Raw genomic sequence first — 21,325 nt, forward strand, 5'->3', positions numbered from 1 at the left:
TCGCGGCGAGATGCCGGCGCATGCGTATTAGCAGTTGCCAACTACGTATAAAGTGCGAGATGCATGCGCATTAGCAGTTGCCATCTGCGTATAAAGTGCCGTCGTCATGGCAGCGGTTGGACGCCCGCACATGCGTGGTTGGAAATGCCTTGTAAGGCTGTAGGGTAGAGGCTAAATCCAAGTCGGCTAAAGGACCTCTGCTGACGTCATGCCCATGTGACCAGAAGGGGCGGGCAGAGCAGAGAGGAAGCTGTGGGTGTCATGGCGGGAATTGGAGCATTTTGTGCGGATATGGAGTGTTTTGGGGGGTTATTCTCCATAGAGCAGATGTCATAGCGGGATTGGAGTATTTTGGGGTCACAGATAAGGTAAGTGGATTTTCATGCACAAGATGGGAGTCTGCCTGGGGAGAAGGGGGTGATGCTGCTTGCGCATGCTAGAGGGGGGTCTGCCTGGGCAGAAGAGGGTGATGTTGCTTGCATGGGGCTGCATGTGCATGCTGGAGGGGGGGTCTGCCTGGGGAGAAGGGGGTGATGCTTGCATGGGGCTGCATGTGCATGCTGGAGGGGGGTTTGCCTGGGGAGAAGGGGGTGATGCGTGCATGCTGGGTGGTCTGCTTGGGGAGAAGGGTGATGTTGCTTGCATGGGGCTGCTTGTCCATGCTGGAGGGGGGGGTCTGCCCGGGCAGAATGGGGTGATGTTGCTTGCATGGGGCTGCTTGTCCATGCTGGAGGGGGGGTCTGCCCGGGCAGAAGGGGGTGATGTTGATTGTATGGGGCTGCATGTGCATGCTGGGTGGTCTGCCTGGGGAGAAGGGGGTGATGTTGCTTGCACGGGGCTGCATGTGCATGCTGGAGGGGGGGTCTGCCTGGGGAGAAGGAGGTGATGCTTGCATGGGGCTGCATGTGCATGCTGGAGGGGGGTTTGCCTGGGGAGAAGGGGGTGATGCGTGCATGCTGGGTGGTCTGCCTGGGGAGAAGGGGGTGATGCTTGCATGGGGCTGCTTGTGCATGCTGGAGGGGGGGTCTGCCCGGGCAGAATGGGGTGATGTTGCTTGCATGGGGCTGCTTGTCCATGCTGGAGGGGGGGTCTGCCCGGGCAGAAGGGGGTGATGTTGATTGTATGGGGCTGCATGTGCATGCTGGGTGGTCTGCCTGGGGAGAAGGGGGTGATGTTGCTTGCACGGGGCTGCATGTGCATGCTGGAGGGGGGTCTGCCTGGGGAGAAGGGGGTGATGCTTGCATGGGGCTGCATGTGCATGCTGGAGGGGGGTTTGCCTGGGGAGAAGGGGGTGATGCGTGCATGCTGGGTGGTCTGCTTGGGGAGAAGGGTGATGTTGCTTGCATGGGGCTGCTTGTCCATGCTGGAGGGGGGGTCTGCCCGGGCAGAATGGGGTGATGTTGCTTGCATGGGGCTGCTTGTCCATGCTGGAGGGGGGGTCTGCCCGGGCAGAAGGGGGTGATGTTGATTGTATGGGGCTGCATGTGCATGCTGGGTGGTCTGCCTGGGGAGAAGGGGGTGATGTTGCTTGCACGGGGCTGCATGTGCATGCTGGAGGGGGGGTCTGCCTGGGGAGAAGGAGGTGATGCTTGCATGGGGCTGCATGTGCATGCTGGAGGGGGGTTTGCCTGGGGAGAAGGGGGTGATGCGTGCATGCTGGGTGGTCTGCCTGGGGAGAAGGGGGTGATGCTTGCATGGGGCTGCTTGTGCATGCTGGAGGGGGGGTCTGCCCGGGCAGAATGGGGTGATGTTGCTTGCATGGGGCTGCTTGTCCATGCTGGAGGGGGGGTCTGCCCGGGCAGAAGGGGGTGATGTTGATTGTATGGGGCTGCATGTGCATGCTGGGTGGTCTGCCTGGGGAGAAGGGGGTGATGTTGCTTGCACGGGGCTGCATGTGCATGCTGGAGGGGGGTCTGCCTGGGGAGAAGGGGGTGATGCTTGCATGGGGCTGCATGTGCATGCTGGAGGGGGGTTTGCCTGGGGAGAAGGGGGTGATGCGTGCATGCTGGGTGGTCTGCTTGGGGAGAAGGGTGATGTTGCTTGCATGGGGCTGCTTGTCCATGCTGGAGGGGGGGTCTGCCCGGGCAGAATGGGGTGATGTTGCTTGCATGGGGCTGCTTGTCCATGCTGGAGGGGGGGTCTGCCCGGGCAGAAGGGGGTGATGTTGATTGTATGGGGCTGCATGTGCATGCTGGGTGGTCTGCCTGGGGAGAAGGGGGTGATGTTGCTTGCACGGGGCTGCATGTGCATGCTGGAGGGGGGGTCTGCCTGGGGAGAAGGAGGTGATGCTTGCATGGGGCTGCATGTGCATGCTGGAGGGGGGTTTGCCTGGGGAGAAGGGGGTGATGCGTGCATGCTGGGTGGTCTGCCTGGGGAGAAGGGGGTGATGCTTGCATGGGGCTGCTTGTGCATGCTGGAGGGGGGTTTGCCTGGGCAGAGGGGGGTGATGTTGCTTGCATAGGGCTGCATGTGCATGCTGGGTAGTCTGCCTGGGGAGAAGGGGGTGATGCTACTTGTGTGCGCTGGAAGGGGGTCTGCTTGGGGAGAAGGGTGATGTTGCTTGCATGGGGCTGCTTGTGCATGCTGGAGGGGGGTCTGCCTGGCAGAAGGGGGTGATGCTTGCATGGGACTGCTTGTGCATGCTGGAGGGGGGTCTGCCTGGGCAGAAGGGGGGTGATGTTGCTTGCATGGGGCTGCATGTGCATGCTGGGTAGTCTGCCTGGGGAGAAAGGGGTGATGCTTGCATGGGGCTGATTGTGCATGCTGGAGGGGGGTCTGCTTGGGGAGAAGGGTGATGTTGCTTGCATGGGGATGCATGTGCATGCTGGAGGGGTGTCTGCCTGGGGAGAAGGGGGTGATGTTGCTTGCATGGGGCTGCTTGTGCATGCTGGAGGGGGGTTTGCCTGGGCAGAGGGGGGTGATGTTGCTTGCATAGGGCTGCATGTGCATGCTGGAGGGGGGGTCTGCCTGGGGAGAAAGGGGTGATGCTTGCATGGGGCTGCTTGTGCATGCTGGAGGGGGGTCTGCTTGGGGAGAAGGGTGATGTTGCTTGCATGGGGCTGCTTGTCCATGCTGGAGGGGGGGTCTGCCCGGGCAGAAGGGGGTGATGTTGCTTGCATGGGGATGCATGTGCATGCTGGAGGGGGGTCTGCCTGGGCAGAAGGGGGTGATGTTGCTTGCATGGGGATGCATGTGTATGCTGGAGGGGGGTCTGCCTGGGCAGAAGGGGGTGATGTTGATTGTATGGGGCTGCATGTGCATGCTGGGTGGTCTGCCTGGGGAGAAGGGGGTGATGTTGCTTGCATGGGGCTGCATGTGCATGCTGGAGGGGGGGTCTGCCTGGGGAGAAGGAGGTGATGCTTGCATGGGGCTGCATGTGCATGCTGGAGGGCGGTTTGCCTGGGGAGAAGGGGGTGATGCGTGCATGCTGGGTGGTCTGCCTGGGGAGAAGGGGGTGATGCTTGCATGGGGCTGCTTGTTCATGCTGGAGGGGGGTTTGCCTGGGCAGAGGGGGGTGATGTTGCTTGCATAGGGCTGCATGTGCATGCTGGGTAGTCTGCCTGGGGAGAAGGGGGTGATGCTGCTTGTTTGCGCTGGAAGGGGGTCTACTTGGGGAGAAGGGTGATGTTGCTTGCATGGGGCTGCTTGTGCATGCTGGAGGGGGGTCTGCCTGGCAGAAGGGGGTGATGCTTGCATGGGACTGCTTGTGCATGCTGGAGGGGGGGTCTGCCTGGGCAGAAGGGGGTGATGCTGCTTGCATGGGGCTGCATGTGCATGCTAGGTAGTCTGCCTGGGGAGAAAGGGGTGATGCTTGCATGGGGCTGATTGTGCATGCTGGAGGGGGGTCTGCTTGGGGAGAAGGGTGATGTTGCTTGCATGGGGATGCATGTGCATGCTGGAGGGGGGGTCTGCCTGGGCAGAAGGGGGTGATGTTGCTTTCATGGGGCTGCATGTGCATGCTGGGTAGTCTGCCTGGGGAGAAAGGGGTGATGCTTGCATGGGGCTGATTGTGCATCCTGGAGGGGGGTCTGCTTGGGGAGAAGGGTGATGTTGCTTGCATGGGGATGCATGTGCATGCTGGAGGGGGGTCTGCCTGGGCAGAAAGGGGTGATGTTGCTTGCACGGGTCTGCATGTGCATGCTGGAGGGGGGGTCTGCCTGAGGAGAAACGGGTGATGTTGCTTGCATGGGGCTGCATGCTGGAGGGGTGTCTGCCTGGGGAGAAGGGGGTGATGTTGCTTGCATGGGGCTGCTTGTGCATGCTGGAGGGGGGTTTGCCTGGGCAGAGGGGGGTGATGTTGCTTGCATAGGGCTGCATGTGCATGCTGGAGGGGGGTCTGCCTGGCAGAAGGGGGTGATGCTTGCATGGGACTGCTTGTGCATGCTGGAGGGGGGGTCTGCCTGGGCAGAAGGGGGTGATGCTGCTTGCATGGGGCTGCATGTGCATGCTAGGTAGTCTGCCTGGGGAGAAAGGGGTGATGCTTGCATGGGGCTGATTGTGCATGCTGGAGGGGGGTCTGCTTGGGGAGAAGGGTGATGTTGCTTGCATGGGGATGCATGTGCATGCTGGAGGGGGGGTCTGCCTGGGCAGAAGGGGGTGATGTTGCTTTCATGGGGCTGCATGTGCATGCTGGGTAGTCTGCCTGGGGAGAAAGGGGTGATGCTTGCATGGGGCTGATTGTGCATCCTGGAGGGGGGTCTGCTTGGGGAGAAGGGTGATGTTGCTTGCATGGGGATGCATGTGCATGCTGGAGGGGGGTCTGCCTGGGCAGAAAGGGGTGATGTTGCTTGCACGGGTCTGCATGTGCATGCTGGAGGGGGGGTCTGCCTGAGGAGAAACGGGTGATGTTGCTTGCATGGGGCTGCATGCTGGAGGGGTGTCTGCCTGGGGAGAAGGGGGTGATGTTGCTTGCATGGGGCTGCTTGTGCATGCTGGAGGGGGGTTTGCCTGGGCAGAGGGGGGTGATGTTGCTTGCATAGGGCTGCATGTGCATGCTGGGTAGTCTGCCTGGGGAGAAGGGGGTGATGCTGCTTGTGTGCGCTGGAGGGGGGTCTGCTTGGGGAGAAGGGTGATGTTGCTTGCATGGGGCTGCTTGTGCATGCTGGAGGGGGGGTCTGCCTGGGGAGAAAGGGGTGATGCTTGCATGGGGCTGCTTGTGCATGCTGGAGGGGGGGTCTGCCTGGGGAGAAAGGGGTGATGCTTGCATGGGGCTGCTTGTGCATGCTGGAGGGGGGTCTGCTTGGGGAGAAGGGTGATGTTGCTTGCATGGGGCTGCTTGTGCATGCTGGAGGGGGGTCTGCTTGGGGAGAAGGGTGATGTTGCTTGCATGGGGCTGCTTGTCCATGCTGGAGGGGGGTCTGCCCGGGCAGAAGGGGGAGATGTTGCTTGCATGGGGATGCATGTGCATGCTGGAGGGGGGTCTGCCTGGGCAGAAGGGGGTGATGTTGATTGTATGGGGCTGCATGTGCATGCTGGGTGGTCTGCCTGGGGAGAAGTGGGTGATGTTGCTTGCACGGGTCTGTATGTGCATGCTGGAGGGGGGGTCTGCCTGAGGAGAAACGGGTGATGTTGCTTGCATGGGGATGCATGTGCATGCTGGAGGGGGGTCTGCCTGGGCAGAAAGGGGTGATGTTGCTTGCACGGGTCTGCATGTGCATGCTGGAGGGGGGGTCTGCCTGAGGAGAAACGGGTGATGTTGCTTGCATGGGGCTGCATGCTGGAGGGGTGTCTGCCTGGGGAGAAGGGGGTGATGTTGCTTGCATGGGGCTGCTTGTGCATGCTGGAGGGGGGTTTGCCTGGGGAGAAGGAGGTGATGCTTGCATGGGGCTGCATGTGCATGCTGGAGGGGGGTTTGCCTGGGGAGAAGGGGGTGATGCGTGCATGCTGGGTGGTCTGCCTGGGGAGAAGGGGGTGATGTTGCTTGCATGGGGCTGCTTGTGCATGCTAGAGGGGGGTGATGTTGCTTGCATAGGGCTGCATGTGCATGCTGGGTAGTCTGCCTGGGGAGAAGGGGGTGATGCTGCTTGTGTGCGCTGGAAGGGGGTCTGCTTGGGGAGAAGGGTGATGTTGCTTGCATGGGGCTGCTTGTGCATGCTGGAGGGGGGGTCTGCCTGGCAGAAGGGGGTGATGTTGCTTGCATGGGGCTGCATGTGCATGCTGGGTAGTCTGCCTGGGGAGAAAGGGGTGATGCTTGCATGGGGCTGATTGTGCATGCTGGAGGGGGGTCTGCTTGGGGAGAAGGGTGATGTTGCTTGCATGGGGCTGTTTGTCCATGCTGGAGGGGGCGTCTGCCCGGGCAGAAGGGGGTGATGTTGCTTGCATGGGGATGCATGTGCATGCTGGAGGGGGTCTGCCTGGGCAGAAAGGGGTGATGTTGCTTGCACGGGTCTGCATGTGCATGCTGGAGGGGGGGTCTGCCTGAGGAGAAATGGGTGATGTTGCTTGCATGGGGCTGCATGCTGGAGGGGTGTCTGCCTGGGGAGAAGGGGGTGATGTTGCTTGCATGGGGCTGCTTGTGCATGCTGGAGGGGGGTTTGCCTGGGCAGAGGGGGGTGATGTTGCTTGCATAGGGCTGCATGTGCATGCTGGAGGGGGGTTTGTCTGGGGAGAAGGGGGTGATGCTGCTTGCGCATGCTAGAGGGGGGTCTGCCTGGGCAGAAGAGGGTGATGTTGCTTGCATGGGGCTGCATGTGCATGCTGGAGGGGGGGTCTGCCTGGGGAGAAGGGGGTGATGCTTGCATGGGGCTGCATGTGCATGCTGGAGGGGGGGTTGCCTGGGGAGAAGGGGGTGATGCGTGCATGCTGGGTGGTCTGCTTGGGGAGAAGGGTGACGTTGCTTGCATGGGGCTGCTTGTCCATGCTGGAGGGGGGGTCTGCCCGGGCAGAATGGGGTGATGTTGCTTGCATGGGGCTGCTTGTCCATGCTGGAGGGGGGGTCTGCCCGGGCAGAATGGGGTGATGTTGCTTGCATGGGGCTGCTTGTCCATGCTGGAGGGGGGGTCTGCCCGGGCAGAAGGGGGTGATGTTGATTGTATGGGGCTGCATGTGCATGCTGGGTGGTCTGCCTGGGGAGAAGGGGGTGATGTTGCTTGCACGGGGCTGCATGTGCATGCTGGAGGGGGGGGTCTGCCTGGGGAGAAGGAGGTGATGCTTGCATGGGGCTGCATGTGCATGCTGGAGGGGGGTTTGCCTGGGGAGAAGGGGGTGATGCGTGCATGCTGGGTGGTCTGCCTGGGGAGAAGGGGGTGATGTTGCTTGCATGGGGCTGCTTGTGCATGCTGGAGGGGGGTTTGCCTGGGCAGAGGGGGGTGATGTTGCTTGCATAGGGCTGCATGTGCATGCTGGGTAGTCTGCCTGGGGAGAAGGGGGTGATGCTACTTGTGTGCGCTGGAAGGGGGTCTGCTTGGGGAGAAGGGTGATGTTGCTTGCATGGGGCTGCTTGTGCATGCTGGAGGGGGGTCTGCCTGGCAGAAGGGGGTGATGCTTGCATGGGACTGCTTGTGCATGCTGGAGGGGGGTCTGCCTGGGCAGAAGGGGGGTGATGTTGCTTGCATGGGGCTGCATGTGCATGCTGGGTAGTCTGCCTGGGGAGAAAGGGGTGATGCTTGCATGGGGCTGATTGTGCATGCTGGAGGGGGGTCTGCTTGGGGAGAAGGGTGATGTTGCTTGCATGGGGATGCATGTGCATGCTGGAGGGGTGTCTGCCTGGGGAGAAGGGGGTGATGTTGCTTGCATGGGGCTGCTTGTGCATGCTGGAGGGGGGTTTGCCTGGGCAGAGGGGGGTGATGTTGCTTGCATAGGGCTGCATGTGCATGCTGGAGGGGGGGTCTGCCTGGGGAGAAAGGGGTGATGCTTGCATGGGGCTGCTTGTGCATGCTGGAGGGGGGTCTGCTTGGGGAGAAGGGTGATGTTGCTTGCATGGGGCTGCTTGTCCATGCTGGAGGGGGGGTCTGCCCGGGCAGAAGGGGGTGATGTTGCTTGCATGGGGATGCATGTGCATGCTGGAGGGGGGTCTGCCTGGGAAGAAGGGGGTGATGTTGCTTGCATGGGGATGCATGTGCATGCTGGAGGGGGGTCTGCCTGGGCAGAAGGGGGTGATGTTGATTGTATGGGGCTGCATGTGCATGCTGGGTGGTCTGCCTGGGGAGAAGGGGGTGATGTTGCTTGCACGGGTCTGTATGTGCATGCTGGAGGGGGGGTCTGCCTGAGGAGAAACGGGTGATGTTGCTTGCATGGGGCTGCATGCTGGAGGGGTGTCTGCCTGGGGAGAAGGGGGTGATGTTGCTTGCATGGGGCTGCTTGTGCATGCTGGAGGGGGGTTTGCCTGGGGAGAAGGAGGTGATGCTTGCATGGGGCTGCATATGCATGCTGGAGGGGGGTTTGCCTGGGGAGAAGGGGGTGATGCGTGCATGCTGGGTGGTCTGCCTGGGGAGAAGGGGGTGATGTTGCTTGCATGGGGCTGCTTATGCATGCTGGAGGGGGGTTTGCCTTGGCAGAAGGGGGTGATGTTGCTTGCATGGGGCTGCATGTGCATGCTGGGTAGTCTGCCTGGGGAGAAAGGGGTGATGCTTGCATGGGGCTGATTGTGCATGCTGGAGGGGGGTCTGCTTGGGGAGAAGGGTGATGTTGCTTGCATGGGGCTGCTTGTCCATGCTGGAGGGGGGGTCTGCCTGGGCAGAAGGGGGTGATGTTGCTTGCATGGGGATGCATGTGCATGCTGGAGGGGGGTCTGCCTGGGCAGAAGGGGGTGATGTTGATTGTATGGGGCTGCATGTGCATGCTGGGTGGTCTGCCTGGGGAGAAGGGGGTGATGTTGCTTGCACGGGTCTGCATGTGCATGCTGGAGGGGGGGTCTGCCTGAGGAGAAACGGGTGATGTTGCTTGCATGGGGCTGCATGCTGGAGGGGTGTCTGCCTGGGGAGAAGGGGGTGATGTTGCTTGCATGGGGCTGCTTGTGCATGCTGGAGGGGGGTTTGCCTGGGCAGAGGGGGTGATGTTGCTTGCATAGGGCTGCATGTGCATGCTGGGTAGTCTGCCTGGGGAGAAGGGGGTGATGCTGCTTGTGTGCGCTGGAGGGGGGTCTGCTTGGGGAGAAGGGTGATGTTGCTTGCATGGGACTGCTTGTGCATGCTGTAGGGGGGTCTGCCTGGGCAGAAGAGGGTGCTGTTGCTTGCATGGGGCTGCATGTGCATGCTGGGTAGTCTGCCTGGGGAGAAAGGGGTGATGCTTGCATGGGGCTGCTTGTGCATGCTGGAGGGGGGTCTGCTTGGGGAGAAGGGTGATGTTGCTTGCATGGGGCTGCTTGTCCATGCTGGAGGGGGGGTCTGCCCGGGCAGAAGGGGTTGATGTTGCTTGCTTGGGGATGCATGTGCATGCTGGAGGGGGGTCTGCCTGGGCAGAAGGGGGTGATGTTGCTTGCATGGGGATGCATGTGCATGCTGGAGGGGGGTCTGCCTGGGCAGAAGGGGGTGATGTTGATTGTATGGGGCTGCATGTGCATGCTGGGTGGTCTGCCTGGGGAGAAGGGGGTGATGTTGCTTGCACGGGGCTGCATGTGCATGCTGGAGGGGGGGTCTGCCTGAGGAGAAACGGGTGATGTTGCTTGCATGGGGCTGCATGCTGGAGGGGTGTCTGCCTGGGTAGAAGGGGGTCATGATGCTTGCATGGGGCTGCATGTGCATGCTGGGGGGGTCTGGCTAGGGAAAAGGGAGTGATGATGCTTGCATGGGGCTGCATGTGCATGCTGGAGGGGGTCTGCCTGGGGAGAAGGAGTGATGTTGCTTGCATGGGGCTGCATGTGCATGCTGGAGGGCGGGCTGCCTGGGGACAACAGGGTGATGATGCTTGCATGGGGCAGCATGCTGGAGGGGGTCTGCCTGGGAGAAGGGGGTGATGTTGCTTGCATGGGGCTGCATGTGCATGCTGTAGGAGAGTCTGCCTGGGCAGAAGGGTGATGATGTTTGCATGGGGCTGCATGTGCATGCTGGGGGGGTCTGCCTGGGGAGAAGGGAGTGATGATACTTGCATGGGGCTGCATGTGCATGCTGGAGGGGAGTCTGCCTGGGGAGAACGGGTGATGCTTGCATGGGGCTGCATGTTCATGCTGGAGGAAGGTCTGCCTGGGGAGAAGAGGGTGATTTGCTTACTTGGGGCTGCGTGTGCATGCTGGAGCAGGGACTGCCTGTGGCGAAGGGGGTGATGCTTGCATGGGGCTCCGTGTGCATGCTGAATGGTCTTCCTGGGGAGAAGGGGGTGATGCTTGCATGGGACTGCATGCTGGGAGTCTGCCTGGAGAAGTGGGTGTAGGTTGCATGGGACTGCGTGCTCGGGGTCTGCGTAGGGAAGGAAGTGCGCTGCCGCTCGCGCTGCTGCTGTAACCAAGGTTTTCCCCCGGCGCTCCACCTTTAAGGCTAGGGGCCCCCCTGTTTTGGTCGCTGTGACGTGGTAGTGGCTTCATACAGTCTGATCAGAATGTAAAGTAATAACCTCATGTTCAGGTTGTACATTTTAGCTGATGGGCATTAGATCACGGTGTGAATATTGGGAGGGGCGGCCATGTCTTTTTGTACAACTTAGGCAGGATTTTTCTTACATAAATGTCTTTGTTTTCTTCTAGGTGTTGTGGGTTTCCTCCATCTTCTTTCCCCGTGCCCTCCACAGTAGTGACCTCTTTGGATGCCAATTCATCATTTGTCATCTCTCCACCAAGTGGAGTGCTGGTGCCTCCACCATCCATGTTCTGCCAAAATAGGTGTGACCCAGCGCCCCTCCGATGTCCAATAGATGAGTCTAAGATCTCTGAAATTACCCTCCCCTCTTCCGACGGCTTGCTAGGGTTGGTCCTTTGGGGGTCTACCACCTTTTGATTTCCTTTATCCAATATTTAGTTCTCACCTTTACCATATTTGCCTGACATACTGTCTGTACTTTGATGCTTCTCTACGTCTTTTTTTCGGGGCTTTGTTTTATGTTTTTTTTTGGTTTTTGAGTCATCCTAGGACGTATTATCTATGGTACAGGGCCCACTTAGATCCCCTTCCCTTTACCCACGCTCGTGTCCTATAGGGTATTCAATGAGAAATGAATTTTGTGTTAAGTAACGCAATACAATTTCTCCTACGCCTCATTGGGGGACACAGACAGTGGGTGTTATGCTGCTTGCCACTAAGGAGGACGCTAAGTAAACCAGAAAAAAAGTTAACTCCTCCCCTGCAGTATACACCCTCTCGCTGGATGAGATTTCTCCAGTTCTTGCTTAGTGTTTGTAGGAGGCACTTGGATCTGGCTTCAGACCCCATCGTTTTTATTTTCCTTTTTGATTTTTCTGTAAATTTTTATTTTTAAATTACGGAGTGAAGGGGGCGACTGTTCCTTTCTACGGCCCGCTCTCCTCCGTACCAACAACAGGCAAGCACGCGGAGTATACCTCCCCGTACACTTTCCTGCGACGAACGGGGCTGATTCCTCTGGCGATGGTTCCTTTACTGTCCCGGTAATCCACAGATACGAGGAGGGCTCTGGAGCGCGACAGACGAAGCATGGAGTGCAATGGAAAAGACTGGAACAGCGCTTCCGAATGCCCTGAATCAACCCAATAGCTCTCCATCCCACTGCCCATAGGGAGGGTCGATTAAGCATACCCCTTTAACCCCTTTCTGACATCCGACGTACTATCCCGTCCATGGGACCCGGGACCCTATGCCCATGGACGGGATAGTACGTCTACCGCGATCAGTGGCGCCCACGTGGTGAGCGCCGCTGATCGCGGCCGGGTGTCAGCTGATTATCACAGCTGACACCCGGCACAATGTGTCAGGGGTGGTCACGGACCGCCCCCGACACGTTAACCCCTTGCACACCGCGATCAAACATGATCGCGGTGTACCGGGGGTTAAAGGGACGCATCGGCAGGGAGGGGGCTCCCTCCGTGCTTCCCTGAGCACCCCACGGCAGCGCAATGTGCAGCGCTGCTGCGGGGGGCTCCTTTCCTGCAGGCCCCCGAATCCAAGATGGCGACGGGGGCCTGCAGGAAGCTGGCTTCCTCAGTGCCTGCAAAGCGCAGGCATGAGAAAGCCTTCTGCACTGCCTGTGACAGATCGCTGATCTGTCACAGTGATCTGTGATGTGACAGATCAGCGATCTGTCACAGGACAGTGATGTCCCACCTGGGACTATTTAATAAAGTTAAAAAAAAAAAAAAAAGTGTTTTTAAAAAAATCGCCAAATAAATTAGAAAAAAAAAAAATATTCCCCAAATAAATCCATTTTTTGGAAATAAAAAAAACAATAAAAGTACACATATTAGGTATCGCCGCGTCCGTAACGACCCATCCATCCTATAAAACTGTCCCATTAGTTAACCCCTTTAGCGAACCCCTATAAAAATAAAAAACGAAGCAAAAAATAATAATTTATTATCATACCGCCAAACAAAAAGTGTAATAACGCGGGATCAAAAAGACGCATATAAATATCCATGGTACCGCTGAAAACGTCATCTTGTCCTGCAAAAAACGAGCCGCCACACATAAAAGTTATAGCTCGCAGAATAAAGCGATGCAAAAATAATTATTTTTTATATAAAATAGTTTTCATTGCATAAAACCAACAAAACATTAAAAAAAGACCTAAATGAGGTATCGCTGTAACCGTACTGACCCGAAGAATAAAACCGCTTTATCAATTTTACCACACGCGGAACGGTGTAAACGCACCCCCCCAAAAGAAATTCATGGAACGCTGGTTTTTGTTCATTCTGCGTTCCAAAAATCGTAATAAAAAGCGATCAAAAAATGTCACGTGCCCAAAAATGGTACCAATAAAAACGTCAACTCGTCCCGCAAAAAATAAGACCTCATATGACTCAGTGAGTCAAAATACGGAAAAATTATAGCTCTCAATATGTGGTGATGCAAAAACTATTTTTACAATAAAAAGCGTCTTTTAGCGTGTGACAGCTGCCAAATATAAAAACCGCCATAAATAGTAAATCAAACCCCCCTTTATCACCCCCTTAGTTAGGGAAAAATAATAAAATAAAAAAAGTATTTCCATTTTTCCGCTAGGGTTAGGGCTGAGATTAGGGATAGGGGTGTGTTGGGGTTCGGGTTGGAGTTAGAATTGGTGGTTTCCACTGTTTGGGCACATCAGGGGCTCTCCAAATGCAACATGGCGTCTGATCTCAATTCCAGCCAATTCTGAGTTGCAAAAGTCAAATGGTGCTCCTTCCCTTCCAAGCTCTGCCATGCGCCCAAACAGTGTTTTACCCCCACATGTAGGGTATCAGCCTACTCAGGACAAATTGCAAAACAATTTTTGGGGTCCAATTTCTCCTGTTACCCTTAGGAAAATAAAAAATTGGGGGCAAAAATATCATTTTTGTGGAAAAAAATGATTTTTTTATTTTCACGTCCGAGCATTATAAACTTCTGTGAAGCACTTGGGGGTTCAAAGTGCTCACCACACATCTAGATAAGTTCCTTAGGGGGTCTAGTTTTCAAAATGGGGTCATTTGTGGGGGGTTTCCACTGTTTAGGTACATTATGGGCTCTCCAAAGGCAACATGACACCCGCAGACCATTCCATCAAAGTCTGCATTCCAAAACGTCACTACTTCCCTTCCGAGCCCCGACGTGTGCCCATACAGTAGTTTTCTCCCACATATGGGGTATCAGCATACTCGGGACAAATTGGACAACAACTTTTGGGGTCCAATTTCTCCTGGTACCCTTGGGAAAAATAAAAAAAATGGTGACTAAAAGATCATGTTTGTGGAAAAAATACAAATTTTTTATTTTCACGCCCGGGCGTTATAAACTTCTGTGAAGCACTGGGGGGTTCAAAGTGCTCACCACACATCTAGATAAGTTCCTTAGGGGTCTAGTTTGTGGGGGTCATTTGTGGGGGTTTCCACTGTTTTGGTACATCAGGGGTTTTCCAAACGCGACATGGTGTCCGACCTCAATTCCAGCCAAAAACGTCAAATGGCGCTGCTTCCCTTCCGAGCTCTGCCATGCGCCCAAATAGTGGTTTACCCCCACATGTGAGGTATCAGCGTACTCAGGACAAATTGCACAATAACTTCTAGGGTCCTGTTACCCTTGGGAAATTAAAAATTGGGGTGAAAAGATCATTTTTGTGGAAAAAATATGATTTTTTAATTGTACCGCTGTACGTTATAAACTTCTGTAAAGCCCTTGTGGGTTCAAAGTTCTCACCACATATCTAGATAAGTTCCTTGGGGGGTCTAGTTTCCAAAAAGGGGTCACTTGTAGGGGGTTTCCACTGTTTAGGTACATCAGGGACTCTCCAAACGTGACATGGCGTCCGATCTGAATTCCAGCCAATTTTGCATTGAAAAAGTCAAACGGCGCTCCTTCCATTCTGAGCTCTGCCATGCGCGGAAACAGTCGTTCCCCCCGACATATCAGGTATCGGCGTACTCAGGACAAATTCCACAATAACTTTTGCAGTCCAATTTCTCCTGTTACCCTTGGTAAAATAAAAAAAAATTGAACCTGAAGTATTTTTTTGTGAAAAAAAGTTAGATGTTCATTTTTTTTTTTTTTTTTTAAATATTCAAAAAAATTCCTGTGACACACCTAAAGGGTTAATAAACTTCTTGAATGTGGTTTTGAGCACCTTAAGGGGTGCAGTTTTTAGAATGGTGTCACTTTTGGGTATTTTATATCATATAGACCCCTCAAAATGGCTTCAAATGTGATGTGGTCCTAAAAATAAAATGGTGTAAAAATGAGAAATCGCTGGTCAACTTTTAACCCTTATAACTTCCTAACAAAAATAAAATTTTGGTTCCAAAATTGTGCTGATGTAAAGTAAACGTGGGAAATGTTAGTTTATTAAGTTTTTTGTGTGCCTTATCTCTGTGATTTAAGGGCATAAAAATTCAAAGTTGGAAAATTGCGAAATTTCCAAAATTTTTGCCAAATTTCCGTTTTTCTCACAAATAAACGCAAGTTATTTGAATGAAATTTTACCACTAACATGAAGTACAATATGTCACGAGAAAACAATTTCAGAATCACCGAGATCCATGGAAGCGTTCCAGAGTTATGACCTCATAAAGGTACAGTGGTCAGAATTGTAAAAATTGGCCCGGTCATGAACGTGCAAACCACCCTTGGGGGTGAAGGGGTTAAGAACTCCTCCAGCTCTGCTACATCAGCCCAGGAGGATGAGAAGACCTGCATGGATGTCCCCAGACAGTGTGGCCGGCCTGAGCACTGGAGTAGAGGTATGGGGTCGGGTCCTGTTTCCCGGGAGAGGTGCTGACTTTGTCTCAGCGGATGTGCACAGGCGAAGACCCCCCCGCTCTCGGCGCTTACCGCGGGTAGGCCAAAAATTTAGTCCCTGGCTTTTCCGGCCTACTAGGCTGCAATTTGAATAGTATCACCCACGCTAGCACCACCGGCCCCCCTCCTTGGCGCCTCTCGTCCCTTACGAGACGCGCAATCTTAGTCTCGGGGGCCATGTCATTTACTTCAGCCTTCTCTGTACTCGGACTGTGAGGCGCGCACTCTGCCGGATATCGGGTGACACCACAGGGCCACCGCTATTCCTCCCGGGGACACAGCATAGGACCGGGGTAAGCTGCATCTGCCCTCAGAACAAAGCTTAACCCCTTCCCGGCACATTCCCTGCAGCTGCAGACCAGACTCTGCTTTTAACCCTTTCAGGAGCGCTATGTCCCAATCTAAGGAGGCTAAACTGGCTGCTAAGAAGCACACCACGTCTTTTACCTTGTGTACCACTTGCAAGAATGCCTTGCCCAGTGCCCAGACTAATCCGTTATGCATGGGCTGTGACCCCGCCTGCGCTCAAACGTCCGCCGCCGCTGACGGACTTCCTGCGTTTAATCCCCCTGAGTGGGCTGCGTCCCTGTTACGGTCGGTGGAGTCACTGACCCAGGCTATAGACTCACTCCGGGAGGAGGGAACCGTCCACCAGCAGGGTCCGTACTCGTTCAAGGGACGGTTAGGTCTCTAGAAAGCGGACCCATGACTCGTCCCCTAGTCACGCTTCAACATCGGCGAATTCTGTCTCTCGCTCTCCCTCCTAATGTTCGCAGTGAGCACGACTCTGAATTTGAATCTGACACATCAGCCCCTCAGAATCCCCCAAATGACCAAGAGTTGCTTGATTCTCTTATAGAATCAGTCAACAGAATTCTGGAGCTGGATGAGGAAAATATTCCGCTCCAGCACACGCTATCTCATTTAAGAGAACCAAACGTGTATGCAGGTTATTTACCAGCCATCCAGAGTTTAAGGACATTGTCCAGAAACAGGGATCAGCCACATTAGCGGTTCACAGGGCAAAAGTCTACTGAGGCTAAATACCCTTTTGTTCCAGACCTAATGAAGGATTGGTTACAGTCCCCTTCGGTGGACGCTCCTATCCGTTTCTGAGGGCTCCTCAGTCAGAAACCCTTCCGATTGTCAAATTGACTACCTTGCCCGCTCAGTTTTTGAACCTTCAGGAGTGGCGCTTTTTCCATCTTTCGCCGCGACTTGGGTCGCTAAGGCAATGGCCGCTTGGGCATAAGTCTTAATTACAGCCCTTCCAGGGCACCAATCTTCCTCCCGGAGGCAAAAAGTGTCACCAGGCAGATAATTCACGCAGTGGACTTTGTAGTGGACGCTTTAGATGACGCCAATTGCGCTGCTCAAACTGCCGGGCAGATGCCACATCTAAAAGATCGTTGACTTCTCTGCCCTATCAAACTGGTCGTCTTTTTGGAGAGAAACTGGACCAGCTCATTTCTGATACTACCGGGGGGAAAAAGTAAATTCCTTCCTCAACAAAAGGCTGTTCGGCAGTTTCGGAACCAACAGCCGACGCGTTTTCGATCTCTTCGCAACAACTCCAGTTGGTCCTCTTCTACCTTCTCTTCCGGTTCAGGTTGGTCCCCGCGTGGAGACAGAGGATCCCAGATCTAACCGCTCTTGGAAGCCCAGGCCTAGGGCATCTGGATCTAGGGGAGCCAGATCTCATAGATCTTCTACGCATTGACTTGTTGCGGTATCCGGCGGACACCGACAAAGTAGGCGTTCGTCTACTTTCCTTCAGTCACACCCGGCTCGTGGTCGTCAACAACAAGCGGGTTAGGGAGCTGGTGGCCTCCGGATACATGATAGAATTTTCTTCTCCCCCTCCAACATGGTTTTTCCCATTTCTCCCCCCCCCCCCCCCCAAGAAAAAGATGAGCCTTCCTTCGGGCTGTTCAGGCTCTGCAAAGGAACGGAATCATCACTCCGGTCCCTCAGCACGAAAGGTTCAGGGGTTTTTATTCAAACCTTTTTGTGGTTCCAAAGAAGGACGGGACGATGTGGCCCATTCTGGATCTCAAACTGTTAAATCAGTTTGTCAAGGTACGGAGATTCCGAATGGAATCTCTCTGATCAGTTGTCTCTTCCATGGAAAAAGGAGAGTTCCTAGCATCCATCGATATCAATGACGCTTATCTTCATATTCCGATCTGCCCATCCCACCAGCATTTCCTGCATTTTGCAATTCACGAGGAACACTTCCAGTTTGTTGCCTTGCCCTTTGGACTCGCCACCGCCTCCAGGGTCTTTACCAAGGTCATGGCGGCGGTCATGGCCATTCTCCACTCTCGGGGAGTGGTGGTGTTACCATACCTGGACGACCTGCTCATCAAGGGTCCGTCCCTTCCAGCCTGCAAGGAATCCATGGATATAACAGTAAATACACTTTCTCGCCTGGGATGGCAGATAAACTTCGAAAAGTCTTCCCCAAAACTGGCTCAACAGATTTCCTTTTTAGGAATAATCTTGAACACTTCCCACAGGTTGGTCATTCTCCCTCCAGAAAAAACCCAAGCCTTACAACAGTCAGCGCGGACTCTTTCCCGACCGACTTCTCACACCATTCGTTTCAGCATGAGAGTTCTCGGAAAGATGGTGGCAGCGATTGAAGCAGTCCCATTCGCACAGTTCCCTCTCCGTCCCTTACAACATGTGTTGCTGTTAGCTTGGGACAAGAACCCGTTCTCCCTGGACCGTCGGTTCCTTCTTTCTGTCCCTGCGGGTCACATAAGCCCTCAAGTGGTGGACACTGAAGTCCTCCCTGAATCAAGGGAGGTATTTTCTCCCAGTAAGATAGTTGGTAGTAACCACCGATGTAAGTCTTCTAGGAATGGAGTGCGGTCTTTCGTCACCACACAGCACAGGGTCGTTGGTCAACTCGAGAGTCACGTCTCCCCAACAACATTTTGGAGATACAAGCGATCAGATTAGCTCTACGGAGTTTCCACCATCTCTTCGCAGGTCACCCCATCAGGATCCAATCCGACAACGCCACGACTGTAGCGTATATCAACCGCCAGGGAAGTACTCTGAGCTGGATGGCCATGCACGAAGTGAGTCACATCCTCCATTGGGCCGAGATCAACCATTCGCCCATCTCAGCAATCCACATCCCGGGAGTAAAGAATTGGGCAACAGATTTTCTCAGACACCAAGGCCTTGCCTCGGGAGAGTGGTCTCTTCATCCGGAAGTCTTTCAGCAGATTTGTCATCGTTGGGGGACTCCAGATGTGGATCTCATGGCCTCAAGACTAAACAACAAGGTTCCTCAATTCATTGCCCGATCGTGCGATCCATGCACCATCGGAGCGGATGCCCTAGTTCTGCCGTGGCACCCGTTCCGGCTCCCGTTCATCTTTCCCCCTCTTCCCTTGCTTCCGAGGGTCATCAAGAAGATCCGAATGGAGGGAGTACCAGTAATCCTAGTCGCGCCAGATTGGCCGCGCCGAGCATTGTACGCAGAACTAATACAACTAGTCGCCGATGTTCCCTGGCGACTTCCAGATCGCATGGATCTACTCTCACAGGGCTTGATTTACCACCAGGTCTACGGGGCCCTGTCTTTGACGGTGTGGCCGTTGAATCCTGGATTTTAGCACAGGCTGGGTTCTCTCACGACGTGATTTCCACCATGATTAGTGCTAGGAAGCCTGTGTCCATGCGCATCTATCACCGCATCTGGAAAACCTTTTCGTGGTGCAAGGATCATGGTCGATCCCCTCTGGTGTTTTCCATTCCGGCCATATTGGAATTCCTTCAATCCGTATTAAAGTCAGGCCTCGCACTTAGCTCGCTCAAGGGCCAAATTTCGACCTTGTCAGTGCTATTACAATGCCAAATTGCCACCAAACTTCAGGTCAAGACGTTCATTCAGGGAGTTTCCCTTGTGGGGCCTCCTTATAGAAGGCCACTAGAATCATGGGACGTTAACCTGGTTCTTACAGGAGGCTCCTTTAGAACCGCTGCAGGACGTGCCACTGACCGTTCTCTTGGAAACTGGTCTTTCTAGTAGCAATTACGTCAATTAGGCGAGTTTCGGAATTGGCGGCCCTGTCCTGCCGTCCTCTGTTCCTGAATTTCATCAGGACAAGGCCTTTCTCATGACGTCCCCGTTCTTCCTGCCCAAAGTCATCTACTCTTTCCGTCTCAATGAGGAAATTGTTTTGCTTTCATTTTGTCCGGCACCAGTCCATCGCATTGAGAAGGCCCTCCACACCCTGGATGTGGTTAGGGCTCTGAGTCGGTACATCTCGCGGACAGTTCCATTGCGCAAGTCAGATGCCCTGTTCATACTTCCAGAGGGGCAAAGGAAGAGTCTAGCCGCTTCAAAAGCAATGCTAGCCAGGTGGATTCGCTTGGCGATTCAGGAATCCTACCGTGTCAGGAACGTGCCTGTCCCAGCAGGAATTGAGCTACACTCTACCCGCTCAGTGGGCGCCTCTTGGGCCATTCGGCACCAGGCCTCAGCAGAACAGGTCTGCAAGGCTGCGACTTGGTCCAGTCTGCATACTTTTACAAAACATTACCAAATTCATTCTCAGGTCTCTGCAGATGCAGCTCTCGGCAGACGCATCCTGCAATCGGCAGTGCCACAGTTTTGACTCAGTGGTACATGGGGTATTAGCCGATGTATGCTCCCCACCCAGGGACTGCTTTAGGACGTCCCACTGTGTCCCCCAATGAGGCGTAGGAGAAATAGGGATTTTTGTGTACTCACCGTAAAATCTATTTCTCTGAGCTAATCATTTGGGACACAGCACCCACCCTGTTTAGCCTATTGGCTCACTGTAGCATTCTTAGGTTTTGACATAGTTATGGTTATTGTTCACTGTTTATGCTCCTGCTTTTTTTCACTGAACTGGAGAAATCTCATCCAGCGAGAGGGTGTATACTGCAGGGGAGAAGCTAACTCTTTTTCTGGTTTACTTAGTGTCCTCCTAGTGGCAAGCAGCATAACACCCACTGTCTGTGTCCCCCAAATGATTGGCTCAGAGAAAAGGATTTTTCGGTGAGTACACAAAAATCCTTATTTTTGCAGCTAAAGTGCCGGGGCCTTTGGTACCAAGGCTGTGGAGTCAGTAAGCCAAACCTGCGGCTCCGACTCCTCAATTTCCCTTACACCGACTCCACGACTCCGACTCCCATATATATTGCTTATATTTAAGTGAATAATTTATTGTAGTACAATGTGAACATCAGACATTTAATCATTTCTATGATACAATAATCAAGATATTTAGATAGAACATAATATCTATTGGAATACAACTTTAGAACACAAACTGTAATAAATTGTAAATATGTAATACACTGTATAATATCGATTACATACGGTACAGACCAAAGTTTGGACACACCTTCTCATTCAAAGAGTTGCCTTGATTTTCATGACTATGAAAATTGTAGATTCACTCTGAAGGCATCAAAACAATGAATTAACACATGTGGAATTATGTAATTAACAAAAAAGTGTGAAACAACTGAAAATATGTCTTATATTCTAGGTTCTTCAAAGTAGCCACCTTTTGCTTTGATTACCCCTTCGCACACTCTTAGCATTCTCTTGATGAGTTTCAAGAGGTAGTCACCGGAAATGGTTTTCACTTCACAGGTGTGCCCTGTCAGGTTTAATAAGTGGGATTTCTTGCCTTTTAAATGAGGTAGTCACTGGAAATGGTCTTCCAACAGTCTTGAAGGAGTTCCCAGAGGTGCTTAGCACTTGTTGGCCTCTTTGCCTTCACTCTGCAGTCCAGCTCACCCCAAACCATCTCGATTGGGTTCGAGTCTGGTGACTGTGGAGGCCAGGTCATCTGGCGTAGCACCCCATCCCTCTCATTCTTGGTCAAATAGCCCTTACACAGCCTGGAGGTGTGTTTGAGGTCATTGTCCTGTTGAAAAATAAATGATGGTCCACCTAAACACAAACCGGATAGAATAGCATGCCGCTGCAAGATTCTGTGGTAGCTATGCTGGTTCAG

The 21,325-nt window shown here is 54.1% G+C and overlaps 1 protein-coding gene across 1 annotated transcript; it reads left to right on the plus strand.

The window, feature by feature from the left end:
* Positions 1-97: 97 nt before the first annotated feature.
* On the plus strand, positions 98-20,783 carry LOC141073482 (uncharacterized). The gene is made up of 2 exons (XM_073560717.1): positions 98-368; positions 10,616-20,783. The coding sequence occupies exon 2, from the start codon at positions 18,178-18,180 to the stop codon at positions 19,354-19,356; it is 1,179 nt and encodes a 392-aa protein (XP_073416818.1). The 5' UTR covers positions 98-368; positions 10,616-18,177; the 3' UTR covers positions 19,357-20,783.
* Positions 20,784-21,325: the final 542 nt, after the last annotated feature.

This window comes from Dendrobates tinctorius, unplaced genomic scaffold (genome assembly GCF_039654945.1).
Source record: "Dendrobates tinctorius isolate UK_male_01 unplaced genomic scaffold, ASM3965494v1 ptg000303l, whole genome shotgun sequence".
Classification (NCBI taxonomy): Eukaryota; Metazoa; Chordata; class Amphibia; order Anura; family Dendrobatidae; genus Dendrobates; species Dendrobates tinctorius.

Excerpts from the sequence above, each read along its gene's own strand:
- LOC141073482 (XM_073560717.1), top strand. The coding sequence starts at position 18,178 with ATGGAGTGCGGTCTTTCGTCACCACACAGCACAGGGTCGTTGGTCAAC.